Raw genomic sequence first — 18206 nt, forward strand, 5'->3', positions numbered from 1 at the left:
CACCTCTGTTCATAATGTGCATGCATGAGTAACACTGCAACCAAACAGCCAAGCCACACCTGATGTAACATCTGCAGCAGAATTACCAAAACATACGTGTTTGGGTGTGTTCTCTACACCAGGTGTGACTGCAGGTAGGTTCACTTACTCTCCCAGTCTCTCCCAGATGGCGAGACCAACTCGAAACAGCACCTCTGACCCCTCAAAGAAAACAGAGTCCCAGATCTTCAGCACGGTGGGTGCCGGCAGGCAGGTGGCAAACATGGTCAGAAACCACTGCATAGTGAAGACGTTGGTCAGCGGAGGCTCGTAGCTGCCTGCAGCAGAGAGACAAACAGATATTAAACATACATGAAAAAGTTCTTAGCCTCTCTGTAGGATGAACATCTAAATAGTTTACAGACTTTGTGACCAAATATCCCATATAGCAACTGTACCTCCAGCCTCTCGGTTGGCTGCTTTCTGAAGGTGGTGGAGGTGCTGGGAAAGCCTCGGCAGCTTTAGACGCAGCAGGTCTCTGAATACCGCCATGTCCACTGACAGGAGGAGACAACAGAGTAAGAAATCTAGCGTGATGAAAAGTTAATGGTATTCATTAATCCTCAGATTAGATCCCCAGGTCCACAGTTTTTAAATTTACATAACTATTTTCATTTTTCACTGGAAAAATAAACCCAATTTGATATAAAATTTATTCTGTCAAGTCCATTAAATCACTAGTGTTTTCAAATCCAGGTAGGACCCATCTGCTGACTTAGACTCTGGGGGCGTCGGCCAGTTTTTGTAGGGCTTCAAGTGTTAGTGGATGAAAGAAATTCAGATTAAGCTTCTCTTTTTTCCCTATTTACAAATTTTAAAAAAAATTATGAAACAACCTTAATTTCAATCACACAATAGCCAACCCCCGGGGCCTGGCCCTGGATAAGAGGGTGGAGGGAGGGATGGATGGATGGATGGATGATAGCCAATTACATTTCAGGAAATACAATATACGACTGAAGCTGAGACGTCACTACTCCAGGCCTACGTGTGGACTACAACATACAGGAATGCATTTATGGAGATTATTTCATCTCCAAATCAGATAAATGTACCCAAGGGAGTAAAAAAAAAAAACAATCAAAAACAAAACAGTCATGACTCTAAAATGCAGACAGATAATCTCCTGCATCTCTAATTGCTGCTGCTCTGTTAAGCACTCTGTATCTGCCCTGATGGAGTTCCTGCAATTTGGTGTCCACTTTCACATTTTTACATTTGGCACGACGATATTGTCATTAGCATCTTTTTAACACATAAGTGTGAAAATTAGATATTATGGCAGCCAGTAAAATCTTAGGTGTACTGTCATAGGCTGTTTACCTGATAACGCTCGCAAGTTGTTGGCAAAATAACTGTCAGGCAGCACTTTATCGATAAGATAGATCATCACCTGGATATGGATGAGTGGGGAAAAAAAGAACAGAAAATAAATAAAAAACATGGTTTAAGCACGGTTATGATCATTCAAAGCAAATTAAGCTACTTAAAAATGTTTTATTTTAAAATCCACCAGCATATGTAAGCAGACTAAACTCAATGACCTGAGTTTGATTATATGGTTAGATTTTGGTGTATACCTTCAGTGCATCACTTTCATTGCCTTCTGTAACCTCCAGTATAAGAGCAGCCAGTACATTGAATCCTTGGCAGTAACCCACAGTTTTATTCCAGCGGGCGTATGCCAGAAGCACCCTCTTCAGCACCACCCTGTCTTGTTCCCCTTCCTGGCCACAATAAGAGCTGCAGCCTGTCCTGTGTAGATCCTGTGGACGAAAAGGAACAACAGCTTGGATTATTTTATTACAAGGACGTGCATTAACATTAAACAGGATAAATGATAACTAGACTTTGCCCTGTTTACGGAAACAGCCGTTCCTCTGTTGAATCAATGAGTCAGTGAGAAACAGCAAAGATCTGCAACGACTCAGCTGACAGAGTCATCCTGTGTTCTGACGCACAAGTCATCAGCAAACAGCATCTAAGCAGGTACACCTTCCGAGAAACACATTATATTTTATTGGTAGCTCGAATAAACTGTTGAATGCACATAAACAGCCATTACGGATGTATGCACTCACAAAAACAGCTCATAATTTTTTCCTCAACAGGTTGAGGAAAAAATGGTCAGGGGAAAGATGGAATGTTAATAATTATAGGTCTTGAATCCAGTGTAGTACTAAAGTTTCAAACACAGACTACACTGAGTGGACTAAATGCTAGTTTGATGACATTCACACCCAGTCTGGAGGAATAATTTACCTTTAATATGCTGACGTCTACGTCATCGCTGACATAAGAACTAAGCCTAGCCCTTAGTTTTACAGAAAAAAAAAACTTTACAGGAATAAATGAAATTTTTAAATTCGTATCAATCACAGCTTTTTAAGTTTTTAAGGCTTTTTTCTGTGATTGTCAGGAAACATTTCAAAACCGCATCATACATTCAGATATTCTCATAGCACAGGTTCAGGGGTTTTGTGTTAGGATTACTAGTCATCAACACTAATAATTTAAACAGATAAATGGATTAAATACATAATGAAAATTCTTGCCTTTGACAGCCTAGTTGCAGTTACAAGTTTAATTTGAAGTTGTAGATTATCCTGGACATTTCAATACAGGGGTGACGCGCTTTTAGCACCACAGAATGGCTGTATAAGACGGATGTAGCTTCAGGGTCTCCATCCATATACATCCTAGTGACAGCATCCATCTTTTATGTAAAATGTATGCTAGGAGCCAGCCTCAAGTGGCCAATTACAGAACTGCAGTTTTTGGCATTTCATTTATCAAAGCCAGGACCTTTCTTTTAAAGATACAGGATCCAAAATGTTTAGAATAAAAGAGCTTTATGAATGTTTGTATGTGAAGTGCTTTGAGTGCTCCGTGGAGTAGTACCATGCCCTGCATGTGACCCTGAACTATGTCTACATTACACTTCAAAAGGTATTCAGTGGTCTGGCTGTTCTGTATTTTATGCTATATGCTGCAAATACAATTTGGTTACCTTGACGATCTGGATCCCAAGGGAGTCATCATCTGGATTGCTGCGTTCATTAAAGGCAAAACGAAGAGTCTTCTCCCAGTCAATAGAGATACTGTGGAGGTACTGGTCTGCTAAGGTTAGCCAAACCTGGATAATGACAACAGCAGCCAATAAACAATGAGTCAGTCGGTGCTGTGGTTTTTGTAGAAATCCAGCCAACATTTAGACGGTACTTTTACTTCAATTAGGAGCCCCTGTTCACTGTGACTCCCATCGTTTTACATCCACGCAAGAGAAAAGCTTTTCATTTTCTGACAAAATGAAAGTAATTGCTTCCATTTCTTCATACTTGCATCAAAAAAGATAAAACTGGGATGTGTGTAAAGTATCTCTACACGCTGTTCTTTCATACTACGCTTTCTCTCTCATGACTGTAAAAACTTGGCCCGAAGGCTGACGACAACAAAGTGAACAGACGTTTCTTGCAATAGCACAGCTGGGCTCTCGCTTTTATTTGCTTAACACCCCGATGGCTTCAAAACACGACCAGAGAGGAAAAATGTGTAACGCTTTGTTTATCAAAACACCTTTTTATATGGAAGCAATTTTGTGCCCAAACAGAGAGAGTTTCTACTTTTTTTACTCACTGAGTATGACAAAGTTCTTACAAAGCTTATATTTGGGTGGTTAGAGCAACATACCCTGTTCCTCCATTCCTTTGGTATCCCAGTTGGAAGTCTTGCCACAGCTTTGAGGGCATCGTACCACTGTGGGGAAGAAAAAGCACTCAGTTTAATTGGTTTATCAATGAAAATACCCAGAATTATAATTTTTATATGCTTACTCTATTAAAGAAAAAGGAAAAAGCTATCCAGTCTCACTCACTATATGTCCATCTTCTACATAGAGTCTAAACATGCACGTAGTGGAATGTAAACATAATTTCAGACCAACAGCTTTAAAGTAGTAAAAAGAAGATGTATCAAGGAAGGATACTTGTGGTATCGAATAGAGTTACTGGCTTAATAGCATATAGATTATATTCAGTGCAATCACGTTCATCCAACTTTATATTTAGTGTGACGATTAATGTCACTGGTTGTCTAACTGGTTCAAGTGTGCTTAAAGATGTGTAGTTATTTTTATAATGAAGATGAACTGAAAAGAAAAAATATATATTCAGTATTCGTATGGTAGACATTTTTATTTTAACATGTCTATTTGTCTAAATTATGCATTGCTAATATGGGGGGAGGGGTATCTGCAGAATAATCTGAAGGTGTACTTAATATATGGGCAGTGTATCGTCACCCCTCACCTGCTGAAATCCATTCTTTCCCAGAGATGGTTCAATGGTAAACTTCAGCCTTGTGTCAACCCCTACAAACAAACAAACAGCTGGTTAGAGGCACCTTCTACTTGATGTTCAGACTTTTTCCAGATACAGAATTGTTTTTTTGTTTTTTTTGTTTAAATGTGTACACATGCACAGAAATGTTATCTGGAAATCGCACACTTAAAACATAAGGTAGTTAATGAACCCAAGTTATTGATCTTCATAATTTAAAACCCACATTTATAAAAACGTTCCAGAGAAACATTTTTCCTCAAACACCTTTGTGTACTTCTCATTTCACTAAACAATCTGCTTAATGTTTAATGTTAAAGATCTCAAGTCTTTCTGCTAGTTTTAGTCAGATACACCCAATGGCAAAATGGCGCAGTTTACACATTTTCACGTGTATCCAAAGGAAAAATGGACATCTCATTTCCCGACTGTGATATTTTTTGGTTTGCTTTGGAGCTGTGAGTCGCTCTCCACTTCCTGGTAGTGCTGAATCCGCGTTTCAGTCTCCATTTCACTGATTAAATATCGTCTAAAACCTCATTTACAGCAGAATACAGCCCTACGAGAAGACTACCCGGAAGAGAAATTCTCATCTGAAGTTAAGAAGCCGTAAAGTCCTGACATGCCAGTTCTCTCGGCTCAACGCCAACAGCTCCGACTACGGCCATTTGCCTTCCCGTCCCCATCCAGCTCAGCCTCTGGAGGATTGGTGTCGCTCACGCGGGACACCTGCGTGGTTTTTCTCTACGATGAAACTCCGAACATAAGAAATAATGGCTTGTAACCTGAACGGTCCGCTTCTGCCGTTTTGTCGTGCGCCATTATGGATGAGCGCAGTTTTATTCTGCAGTGTCCTCTCGGGGCTTCGGGAGAGGATTAACGCGGAAAACCCTCCTACTTCCCCGTCACAGATTAGTCTAACGCAGCCGATTCAGTGTGGATACAGAACTGCAGCTAAGGCCGGCAGCAGCAAAGTTCAGAGGGCAAATTTAACCAGTTCTCCACAGTGTACGTGACATAACCACGGTAAACACGAACATAAACAAGGAGAGTGTGAAATGATGGGATAAAAGAGTCCACGATTCAAATCTTATTCTGAAAGTCTGTAATTTGATCGATTATCAAGGTAAAGGTAACGAACCTCCACCCAAATACAGCAGCGGTTTTAACAATCTCTTACACTGCCGCACATGTGCCAGAGAAACGTCTCAGTTTTATTTCAAACCTGGAATCTACTTATTCTTACTTTCACTGCGTCTCGTTTAGATTTCGACTTGCTCTGTTACCCCCTTTTCTATTTAAGTGATCTCGAGTATTTTTAAGGTTTTTGTCTTATTCCATTTTAATTGTCAATTCTACTTTAATGAGCTATGCTATAAAGTTTTTTCCAGCCTGTATCATAATGATTTCCACATTAACAAGATTCAAACTAAATGTGGGTCAAACAGTTTTAGTGGGACACATTCATGCCTGAAATTTTAATATATGTATCCAGCCATGACCTTTTGTCGCTTACATCACATTATTGGTATTTTCATTTACAATGTGCTACAGTTCACTACTGTAAACTGTACTGTAATATTTACATATTACAGCCATTTACTATTGGAATTACATTATAATAATGTTTAATGACAAAAATCAAACCCAGTGCATGGGGTTGACAAATATAAAAATATTTTACTCCCATTATAAGTAAATCCTATGAATGCAAATCAACAGCAACCCCAGCCACTAAAGATGTGCCCATTCATTTTAGCACCTGGTGTCTGCACAACACTTTCCCATGACCTCATATGCCATATATACCATTTCTTTGGAAATAAATAGCTTGTTTTATGTCACCTGCACATATTTGCTAACCACATGTCTGATGCATCAGACATCCGCAAATACACAGAAAATAAGCCAAGTCACTCATGACTGTTCGCTATGCTGGTTAATCATTTCTTAAAATGACTAACACACAAATTATTGTTTTAAACAGTCCTAAAGGATCCATTCTTAAAATGTTTGTAATACCACATTAATGCTTAACTGTGCCATTATTTTGATAATCATAATTGGAAACATATTTCTTGAATGTGATCTTTCTTGGCTTACGATATGTAAAGGAAAGTATGATTTTTTAAAAATTGCTGCACCCACATGACCCAAAATCTCCAACAACAGCGTGGACTTTATTAATATTATTAGATATTTCAGCCCAACATTTCGTAGTATTTTGGCATGTATTCCTTTTTTTAGCGCTGCTCTGCCTGCAGATGTTTAAAATAAGCCCATATACTCGAAGGTCACCTGGCTCTAAGGTGCACAGCAGCCGGGGTGCACTCCTGGATATCCCGTTGCGCTTCTTCAGGACGCTGCTGATGATGTTACCGACCCCTCCCGAGCTTTGCTGCCGCTGCTTCACGCCCGCTCTCGGCCTTCTGCCGGCGGCGGGGAGCCGTTCCTGTCTCATCCCGGAACCAGAGCTGTAAACGCGCTCAGTTACCTCATCGTTTGGTTCCGCTTTTACAGGCACTCCTTTGATGGGGGGCTAGAAGACATTCTGGCCGCTCCTCCAAACGCTCTCCTGTAAATCAATCGATTAAATTGATGTTTCAGCCTTCTTCCGGTGATGTCTCGTTCTTCTGATTTATTCCGGAGGAAACAACATATCTCCGACGTATCAGTAAGTGCGGTACTAAATCACCCAGCACGCCATGTTCAAAGGCTCCAAGTGATGCATTAAACATAAGAAAGGTAAAAAATAGCCGAAAGTAACCGTTTGTGCTCCTTTAGCGCCGCTGATGCTGCTGCACGCCTCCTCATCCTCCTCCGATATGGCGTCACCGGGAGGAGGCGCACGGACGGAGGGATGCGGTAGGATGGAGAGACATGTGGGGCAAGATAAAAGGATGAGGTAATGGTGGAGGAGAGCGCATGGAAAGGGGAAGTGGAGATTCAGTTTTGTAACCCACTAAATCCTAGCGCACCTAATACAACAATGTCATCTCGCTGCTTACATCTATTTAGACAAAGTCACATTTCCTTTCACAGTGAACTGAGATGAGCAGACAGCAGTGGGCAGACTTTATCTGACAGCAGGGCACAACACTTCACACGAAGAGACAGAAGACCTGCAACCAAGTAAATGCCTTTCCTATACCTACAGCAAAGATTAATTCTCAGACAGGAAAACCCTTTCTGGGGTAAGGTCAAGTGTCAAAAAGGCAAGGCTCTTCCTTAAAGTAGCAGCTCATAGATACAAAGATACACAAGAGTTTTTTTCTTCCACAAAACTTTAAAGTACACAGTGAAAAGAACGATTACACCATTTTCCTAAAGATTTTCGGCATTGGGTAACTTATCCAAGTGTTTCCCAACCTTTTGGGGCCACGGAACATGTCACATTAGAAAAACCACACGGCACACCACCAAACAAAAAACATGTCACAAAAAGGATATTGATCTTTTGACACGCACCAGGCATAGCGGAATTGCCTCGGTTTGTCCCCAGTATACCCCCAGTACTTTTTGCTTTCATTACTCATGCTAGGGCCTTCATCTCGGTCGGAATTTTCTCCAGGACCAGGTCAGATTGACTACTTTTTCTTTTTAAATATTTATCCATTGCTATTTCGCGCTGCCTTGTCTCACTCGCAGCATGACTATTGTGTAATTTCTTCTGCGTCTTCTTCTGTTTTACTGGCAGTTGGCAATCCATTTGATTAGAGCAGGTAGTTGTACTGCCCTCTAGTAGAAAAAAAAAAAGGTAATTGTTCTGCCCGTTACTCACGCCTGTCGCTTAGATTACTAATCAGGTGGAACCAAATAATCTTCCATGGCACACCTGATCATTTCTCATGGCACACCTATGTGCCACGGCACAGTGGTTGGGAAACACTGACTTATCCTACAATTCAAACAGAAATCCTTTCCTAAAATGTGTATACTCTCCCTCCGTTTAGTTATCCATCTTCATAAACGTTCTACCAACAAAATGTGGCAAGCAATCAAAGAAATCTTTGCAATGAAAATCAATGATGCTGGCATTATGATTCAGCCCTAACAGGTGCAGGAAGTGCTTCCTGAGTGGAAAACATTTAGTCTAAATGAAATTACCTGCAACAGACTTTACATAAAAATAAATCAAGGCCTTTGTGGTGAAACTGTTCAGCCGGTAAAGCTTCATGATGAATTACCTCAGCTCTAGATGTTTATGTTCCAAGGACAGCACTAATAACAAATGTGTTTCTATCATGGAAATTATTTTGGGGCTGTACACATCTGCTCATGTACAGAAGCTGCTGTTACACAGCAGACAGACATCATTAAAAGATACTGTAAGATAAATAGTTAACTGATAAATCTTTAATGTCCCAGTTTGAAAAAGCTCTTTCCAGCCCTCAGGCAAACATGCCCAAATTAACTGAAATTTTAATTAGAGTCAGGAAAAGTACAATCAGAAATTTTATGAACTAGTAAGATGCAGATGAAAAATTATACCACACATAATTCAACCTGATTACATTTTGACTGCATTTTTCCTGCTCTGCCTGCTGCTGCTGCTGCTGTTGTTGATGTTAATATTAATATAAAAATATTTACGCATTACCATAGCGACCAGAGAGCATTAAAGGGCTGAGAGGAGGATGTTACTCTCAATGTTGTTGCCGCATTTCAGGAGTACACTGCTAATAAAGTTACACAGTGAATTCGCATTTATTATTATATTTACAAAATACCAGTTTGTGTCTCGGTCGTATCATTTTATTTTGTTGTATTTATCTGCGACACCTTAAAAGCCGGTCAGTGAAAATATTCTCTGACATTAAACGGGTCCATGGCGCAAAAAAGTATCAGGACTCTTTGGGGACCCTAGCATGAGTAGTGGTCAGAAGAAAGCAAAAAGGGTATACTGGGGACAAACCGAGCCAATTCGGCTATGCCTGGTGTGTAGGGAAAAATTAGCAATATCCATTTTGTGACATTTTTGTTTGGTGGTGTGCCGTGTGATTTTTCTAATGTGAAATATGTGCCGTGGCTCCAAAAGGTTGGGAAACACTGCTCTAATGCAGAGACACACACACACACTCACACACATCCTGTAGTAACAGATGGTCTGTTTTTCCCCTGTAGGAACAATTAGATCATAAATTGCTATTTGTTATGAAGTCATAATCTTGATATAAACACGTTCATGTCATTTCATGCAATAAAAAGTAATAAAGCATTGACTGAAATTTATTGTTTAGTATTTTCTATGTCACCAGCAAAAACCATTCAGCCAAATCACAGCCTTTGCAGTGTTCAACAGGAGCCATATTACCATATTAATGTTCTGTGTTGTGCAACTGACCACCTAGTGTACGACTGGCCTGGTCATAAAGTCTGTAAATGGAAAGCAGCACTGGAAAGCTTATATTCTGTTATAGAGACCATGATGGGAGCCAATATGATGCACAGTGATGGAAAAGAACAGTCTCAGTAAATGCATAATAGCTATTCAGTGATATCTTCACTTCTCTGGCCAGGCCTGCCTCTAGGTGTCTGATAAGTGGAGTTAATCAGTGTTAAGGCCAAAATCTACAGTTCCTGTAGTGGCCACATGAGTATGGAAGCCCGTTTCTGCCACACACACAAAAAAAAAAAAAGTATCCATAACTCGAAATTTCAACTTATTAACTCAAACTTTTGAGAAAAGTAACTCGAAATTTCAAGTTAGCACTGCTAATCAGTAATCTACGTGAATTACATAATTTTCTTGTTACCCGGAAGCTGAATCCCTCAGCTACAAATGCTACAGCTAAGCTACCAGTATTACAGCCAGTCATTAATGCCCAAATTGCTGGATATTTTCAGCGTGGCTTTACACATGATGAAATCATTGTTTTATTAGCAGAATCACATGGCATTACTATCAACAAACGCACTTTCGAAAGCGTCAATTTGTTGTGATTCGGTTTTGAGTGCGCATTCCAGATTACTGATTGACAGAGCTAACTCGAAATTTTGAGTTATGGATACTTTTTTTTTTTAAAGTTGCAGAAACGGGCTTCCGTACATGAGGCTGTTACAGCATTTAAAAACTGCGTATTGCCTGGTATAGGAAGGTAAAACAATTTTGGTCTCACCTACACTAAATTAAATTAACTGGACATCTCCACTTTCATACATTTTAAAGATTATTATCATTACTTTTTTTGTTGTTTCGGCTTCTTTTTGGATCATAAATTGGCATGTTTTGGTTTAAACTCCATTTCTCCTGTTGTTTGACAAATCTGGTTTGGATCATGTCATCCACGATTTGTACCTCTCAGTTTTAAGTTGTTGCTCTAGTTTATTTGCGCCTCCAAAGACCAATGAACCCCTGAGACGTGCAGACACAATCCTTTCTGTACTTTCACTCTGAGAATTTCAGGGTGAATTATTTCACTCTGTCATTTCTGCTGTCAAACTTACTGTTTCCAAGATGTAAAAGATAATCAGTATAGTCAGGATATTCATGTTCATGCATCTACCATTTGCTTAATTCACAACCTGCTTCTTGAAAATATAAGAGTGTAATTTTGATACTTCAGGGAGTTTGACTACAAAGAAAAGGTCCCACAGGATGAGAAACCTCAACCATCTAAACCCCAAAAAGGCCACAGAAACAAGGCTGACATGTGACCATTTAAAAAAAACAAAATGGCTCTCATGTGTGTCTGCATCTGATTTGCAGAAAAGGACAGAAAAAAGTGAAATTAGTAACCATGTTTCATTTGCTGTGTTGTCTGGTAATTATTCAGGTTTCTGTAGGAACGCCTCCATTAGCTGCCATTTCTTTCTTTTTTTTCCTTTTTTTGAGCGACAGGCTTCTCATGATTCATAAATTGGTGGCAAAAACATGGAAACCTAAAGTTTCCTCTTAAAAGTGAATCTTTGACCTCTATTTTTTCAGTGAAATGAAATTTAAAAAACAAACAAACAAACAAACAAACAAACAGGGAATTGATTTTCAAACAAAGGGTTGCTCTGAAAGTCTAAATGTGAAATTCAATTAATGTACAGCGTTACACTAAAGCCAATCAAAATGCAGGATACTTTCTGAACAAAACACATAATATAACATATAATATGGACGAGTAGGACAAGGGAGACAAAAAATGGTGTGCAGGAGAGACACCTGAGCACCCTTACAAGACCTGTATAAATGCATTTTTGTTAAAATAAATTTAAAAAAAAAAACAAAAAACAAAAAACAAAAACACACACACACACACACACACACACACACACACACACACACACGCACACACACACAAAAAAAAAAACAACCCCAAATTCTACTTCATTTCTCTTTCATGATTTATGATATCGGACTAGGTGTCACAAAAATATTTTAGGTCCTTTCAGCACCCATCCATAATTATTTTGTTTCCTTTTTTTCCTATTCTCAGCTTGCATGGAATTGAAAAAGCCATCCTTAATATGGTCATCTCACCTTCTACCTACCTGCTGTTCAAACCTAGTGCTTACGATGGGCAGCCAATAAGAACAAAGAACACCTTAACAATAGAGCAACTAAAATAGCCTCCTTCAAAAGACACCAAGATTCAGCATGAGATAAATACAGATGATTTTAAACCATGAATCACACAAAGCTACCCTAGATGAGTCCAAACAAACATCTGGAGCTGAAATGGACCATAATGACCAATAACTAAATAACACACCATAATGGAATTAGTGTTAACATGTAGATTTTTTAAGAAGTACACTGTGTTAATACACACTCCTGAATTCAGATGAAATAAACTCATGAGACTTTTCATAATTTATTCGAGAGAAAGAATGTGAATAATGATACACATAATTTGTGTTCATTTTCAGCCACTCATATTCATATAATTTTTTGAAGGATGGTGCAGATTTTGTGGCCTTCCCAGCTCAGTGCAGTCAGCTAAGAGGACCTCCACCTGTTGTTTCACACAGTTACACCTCCTGTGTCACCCTGCCTGGTTTGCTATTACATAAAAACAATGAGTGTATAGTCTTACGTCGTTTTTGTGACACGGCCTGAAGAAACGCTGTGATAATGTCGTAGTTCTTCTGCAGTTTGTGGCAAAGTCGGTCCCGTCTCTTCAGCTGGCGAATCAACTTGGCCGACTGAAGGCCTGTACGATATTTCACCTCCTGGATGATTGAATGCAGCTCCTCTGGGGCTGAAAACAAACACAGAAAATTGGTGGTACAAACTCCACACAAAAAAACCCTGGCTTGATGGTAGAATTGAACTCAGCACATTTTTATTGTGAGGCAATATTGCTAACCACTGCTCGACCTGTGCTGCCCTTACAGCATTTATTATTATTATTATTATCATCATTATTTTAAATGCCAGTAACAGCCCAAAATTACGTCATCTATTGATCTCTAACTTTTTCAGATGATCACATTTTAGGAACATGTGTCTTTCTTTAACCTACATCTTTTTCAAACACATATTTTCCACAATAATATGTACTCAAAATAAAGCCGTGGCACAGTTTTGACACACCCGTGATATCTGCAGTCCTCTGATAAATCATAATCTCACACTCATTAGCCTGTTTTTCCAAGCTGCAGGCAAAGGAGGAAATGAAAACCAGATCAGCAGTGCCACATAAACACAAACCCTCCACCCATTAATGGAAACATGGCGTTTAAAATCTGATCACAGCAATAGATCTAAGGAAAAACAGGGGACACTTTTGGTTGTTTTTCTCATGTGTAAAATAAAACAGATACAAGAGCAGTTAAAAGTAGTTCTTACTTCATTGTGATATACATCTATTAAGGATCGAAGGATGGACGGACAAGCCATTCAAATAAATCAATAACTTTTTTAAAAAATTATTAATCCTGCTAACTACCACACAGACAAATCACATAAACTTTGGATGTTATGCATTTAGCTTTTTGGTGTGTGTATTATTTTTGCAAATACATTTGGATTAAAGCTAATAAAAATAATATATCCACAGACATTGTATCAATTTTCACAACTGTAAGAGTCTAATGCAGCCAGTCACTGGTTGCCAATTAGGGACGCACAAATCTGATATTTAGTTATTGGTCAGATCCCGACTCAAAATGGTGGATCTGGTATCAGTAAAATCTGTCCATCTACTTGATTCAATTATATGCTGTTCTGTGTTTGCTGTACCAGTAGTGCGCTGGTTGCTAACAGCAAAGAGTCAGCAGTTTGGTGGCACAACCGTTGATGACACTTGTGGCTTTTCTGCAGTAGTCTGCATAGAATGACTGAATGTAGTGTAAAGCGCTTTGGGGTCCTATGGACTAGAAAAGCGCTATACAAATGCAGGCCATTTACCATTTAGTCTCATTTCATTCATCCTGATACCTGATCCTGAAACTATGCTCTGATTTCATTGAAATAGCCCCCACATCACCACGCTGATAACCAGAGTCGGCTTTGCTGTGTTGCAGATTTGAATGGCGAGTGGTAAAACACACACTGACGGCCTTCATGTATTCAAATGTCCAACTAACTGTTCAACAACACTGGTGAAGATGAAGCTTTTCTTTTTAAGGGGAATTCATAGTACTGTACTGTGCCAGCTTGAGTAGGTACACAGAATGAAATGATCTGAAACAAACCAGCGTGTCCAAAAAGCAAAATTAAGGTCTTGCAGTAACCTAGTCAAAGCCAGGACTTTGGTTAAATTGAGATGCTTTGGCATGACCTTAAACAGGCTGTTCTTGCTGGAAAACCCTCCAGTGTAACTGAATTAAAACAATTCTGCAAAGAAGAGTGGACCAAAATTCCTCCACAGCAACGTGAAAGACTCATCACCAGTTATCACAAATGCTTGATTGCAGTTCTTGCTGCCAATTTTCACACAAGTTCAGGTAGGTGTGGATAACTTTTTCCCCTTATAATTGAATTAACCTTTGAAAACCTGTGTATACTCAGGTCATCTTTGAAAAATAAAAAAAATTTGAATGATGGTTCAAATTTGCCCATTCCGGGTAAGGGACGAGACACTGCCCCAAGTGGAGGAGTTTAAGTATCTCGGGGTCTTGTTCATGAGTGATGGGAGAAGGGAGCGGGAGATCGACAGACAGATTGGTGCAGCGGCTGCAGTGATGCAGACGCTGTACCCCACCCTGCCTTTTTTCTTTCAAAGTTAGGAGAGCAATGTTTACATCAAGCCTTATTTGTAAAAAAAAAGATTCCCAACCATTTATATGCTTGTGAAATTAACACTTGTATCAGATCAGTGGTCTCCATCACCATATACATGAATTCAGGGCTGTGTAGTTATTTAAATTTTACATTTCAAAAACAAAAAAATATATTAAAAAAAAAAATCCTTTTTTCATTTTTTGTTTAATTTTACCCATATTCATTATACCTTTCGCATTAGCGTGTAAGAAGTTCAGTTAAGTTTGCATTTACAGTTTTATTTTGTTTTTTTAGCTGAACCACAATTTAGGTTAAAGGAAATGTACTTAATTAAAAGCACAAGTTTCTGCCTTTTTAAGTGTAATAACGCTAATATTTTCCCAGCATAATGGCACATGAAGCCAAGATATCTGTAAGTTATCAAAGCAGGGAAAAGTTGGATATGTCGATCCCTTATACAAACGAGAGTGCGTAAGCGTAGCTAATAAACTGTGCTGCCCTGGAGCGATCAATAAAGTGTAACATTTACCAAAAAGGGTTTTAAACTTTTCCACGGACCATTCCTGACTATACACAGGAGCAAAGCGAGTATGCATACTTTGGCTGGTATTTCAGGTATTATTTAAGAGTATTTCCTCTTCCTGAGTGGCAGCCCTGAGCATTGTCTAACTCATACCAACCCTCAGCAGTGGAGAGTGCAAACACTGAAGTCACAGGTCTGCCCGTGTTGACTGAAGGATTCCTTTAAACGAGAGGAAACAATGGCAGCATGGACCTCACAGTAACATGCCAAGTGGGAATCTGGGGCAACAATGAAGGACGCGAGTAAATGAGCTGTCAGTGCACTCTGTCTCTGTCATTGTAACAGTCTGAACACTGAGCTTTACCCACATTACACTCAGCCTGCTCGGCTCACTCCAGTATCTGATTACACTTACAGACAAATCAGCTATATATCAAGATGTATCTGTGAATTGGAAAACACACACACACGCCTTCCTCATTACAGAGACTTCTGGAATGAATTATAGAAGATTTGGGATGAAGCTTTTACAAAAATAAACAAAGATAACCTCAAAGCTTAAAGAAAAGCTCTGTTAAATGTCTCAATTAGAGAGCAAGAAAACAGTAACTAGATCATTTATAGGTGTGAATTAAAAGACAGATAAAAAGCCTCCAATCAACAGGGTTTGTGATCTCTGCAAATAAATTCTGGCACCCACTGAAGCATTTTAGATCTTCTTTCAATGCAAAAACCACCACAATTGTGTTTGGGATTCAGTGTACTCATGTTTAAAATACCCTATTCTGATCAAATGCCCAAATGAAATAACAGAAAAATGCACAACTTCTGTTCAGTCAGGTAAAATGCACACTCTGTCTAAACAACATGTGGACTAGTTGCACCTGCATGCATACTCACCTCACAAAAGCTCAATTTGAGCCAGGAAAAAGTGAAAATATTCATAGTAAGGAGGTAAAACCTCCCCCTACTTAATTAAAAAGACAACAGTTACTGTATAAAATAATAATAAAAGAAGGCTAATTCTGAATTTTTCCATATTTGGGAAAGATTTTTATGGAATGACCCTTCATAAAATATCCAAATTTCTTTGTCCATTTGACCTATAAGGAATACAATACCATTTTAAGATCCTTGCATTTCCATGGTATGGTTTTCTTTTCTCTATTACCTCATTCAACCTCTATGGTCATTTCAAACTAGCATTCGTTTCAGTGTGTGAGACTGAGCATTAGCCAGGTCAAACTGGAGGCAAAGGAGTTTTTCCTCCCCACTGTTGCCAAGTGCTTGCTCATAAGGGCTCATCTGTTGTTTGGGGTTCTCTCTAATATTGCAGGGCCTTTCCAGATAAAGCACATTTAGACACCTGTTGTTGTGAATACGATTTGACAGTAAATTGTGCGATGAAGTGGTGAAAGTCTTCAAAATATGCAAGATTTCTTTTTTATATAAATGGGCTAAAGAACATGTCTTTGTTTCCTTACTTGTTAGTGCAATAATGCAGGAATAAAACGGACCAAAAACACATAATATCAGCCATAAAACAAACAGGTGGTAAGCATCATTTATAGAGGAGGAAAAAGAGATAATCGGTGGTTGAGTTTGAATGATCAGTCTGTACCTTTCTGAGCCAGGTAGTTCATCTGGTGCCTCCTGGTGTGCTTCTCCTGCAACTCCTGCAGGAAGCTGGACCCGGAGTTACTGCGGCCCAGGAAGGCATCGGACCCGGACGCCTCCGTGGAGCTGTCCCAGCTGTCCGCATTCCTCCTGCTGCCTCCGCTGTATGTATCATAAAGCTCCACCAGGAGACAGTCCACTATGGAAGCCCTCGGAGTTCTGACTGCATCTCCCACAGATTCAGAGTCGCTGTCACCGGCCGCGTTGGTCCTTTGGGTGGCAGTAAAGGTGCCAGGCGGCTGTCCACGCTCTCTGGGCACCTCCTGCTCTCCCGGACATGATGATGTGTCATTCGATGACTCGGTGGGGCTCGTCCACTGCTGAAAGCCAGAGAAATCGTCCTGCAGGGAGGCAGCAGAGTGGGCATAAACCTTGCTCTCTTCCTCGGAGCGCAAGCCACCGTCACATATGTCAACTTCTAAAAGTTCATTCCCGTTTACTTTCACCCTCGACGCCATTGTTTTTATTAAGAGAAAACAAAACGAATGAGCTCTCTTATCCTGCTGCAACTGTTTTAACAGTAAACTGTCATTTTCCTGACTTGCTTTAAGTTACAAAGTTAGAGCGTTTCGAAGAGGATAGAGTTCCTGGAGCGCTCCATTTCTCACCTCAGAAAGGTGGAGACTCGTCTGGCGGCTTTTACTTTCCTTCCTGAATATTCAGAACTGGAATTCACTGCTCCCCCCCCCCTCCAGGACTACACAATGGACCAGCCCACTACGCTGAACTTCTCCAACTGCTGCCAAACTTTCTTCAGGTCGCGCGACAGGTGCGACAGGTGCCGGGAGCTGCTCCATTGGCCAATCAGAGATGAGCCCAAAAGTATCTCGACCAATCCGTTTTCACCTTTGAGGACCAATTCATTAACGTTTGCACGGAAATTCGTAATGTGACTCCTCTAAACGTTCAATATGTGTATAAATAAAGATTTAAAAAAAACAACTTTTCAATATGTATTGATACATTTATTTTAAATAAACAAATAAAGGCTAAAATGAAGTAGATATGAAACATATACTTTTTACCCAAATTTTAATACAAGGCCCATCTTTTAGCAGTGAATCTTTCACAGCTTTCCTTTCATATAAAAATAACTTCAGGTCTTTAGATTTTTCAAAATCCTTGCAATGTGAGTCTAGCTTACAGGAGTTTTGTTTTTGTTTTGTTTTTTTACCTTGGCAAATTTCAATGATCTGTAACTTATATTCATATTCTAACAGCCCAGTGTCACGGTAAAGGATGAAATAAGCATGAAAAAGCACATCTTGTGTTTGTTTAAAAATGTACATTTCTCTTGAGCCTGGTTGATTTTCATGCTAACTGATACAAGAAACATAATAATGCAATCAAAAATATGTCCCAGCAGTGAAATGTATACAACCCAGCCCCAAATGCGGATTTTTAAAAACTCATATGAAACTGTTCTGAATTTTTACGTTTCATAGATTCATAGAAATGTAATAAACATGTG

The 18206-nt window shown here is 39.4% G+C and overlaps 1 protein-coding gene across 5 annotated transcripts in view; it reads right to left on the reverse strand.

Moving 5' to 3' along the window:
* The window catches only part of tbc1d30 (TBC1 domain family, member 30), a 28788-nt gene extending 11398 nt beyond the window's left edge, over nucleotides 1–17390 (reverse strand). For 2 of the 5 annotated variants that reach the window (XM_085251438.1, XM_085251436.1), the window contains exons 1-8: nucleotides 6675–7187; nucleotides 4347–4408; nucleotides 3730–3795; nucleotides 3050–3175; nucleotides 1620–1805; nucleotides 1363–1432; nucleotides 438–536; nucleotides 149–317 (exon numbers count right to left, since the gene is read on the reverse strand). In XM_085251438.1, the coding sequence (XP_085107564.1) occupies nucleotides 149–317; nucleotides 438–536; nucleotides 1363–1432; nucleotides 1620–1805; nucleotides 3050–3175; nucleotides 3730–3795; nucleotides 4347–4408; nucleotides 6675–6837 (941 nt within the window). In that variant the 5' untranslated portion in view covers nucleotides 6838–7187. Of the gene's footprint in view, nucleotides 1–148; nucleotides 318–437; nucleotides 537–1362; nucleotides 1433–1619; nucleotides 1806–3049; nucleotides 3176–3729; nucleotides 3796–4346; nucleotides 4409–5161; nucleotides 5271–6674; nucleotides 7188–12403; nucleotides 12569–16679 lie in introns of those variants that run through there. The other 3 variants (XM_085251433.1, XM_085251434.1, XM_085251437.1) reach the window with 3 other exon arrangements.
* Between the last annotated feature and the right edge of the window lie 816 nt (nucleotides 17391–18206).

Source organism: Mchenga conophoros, linkage group LG17, assembly GCF_057382185.1.
Source record: "Mchenga conophoros isolate Kocher_MC1m ecotype Shallow Benthic linkage group LG17, M_conophoros_male_GT1.1, whole genome shotgun sequence".
NCBI lineage: Eukaryota > Metazoa > Chordata > Actinopteri > Cichliformes > Cichlidae > Mchenga > Mchenga conophoros.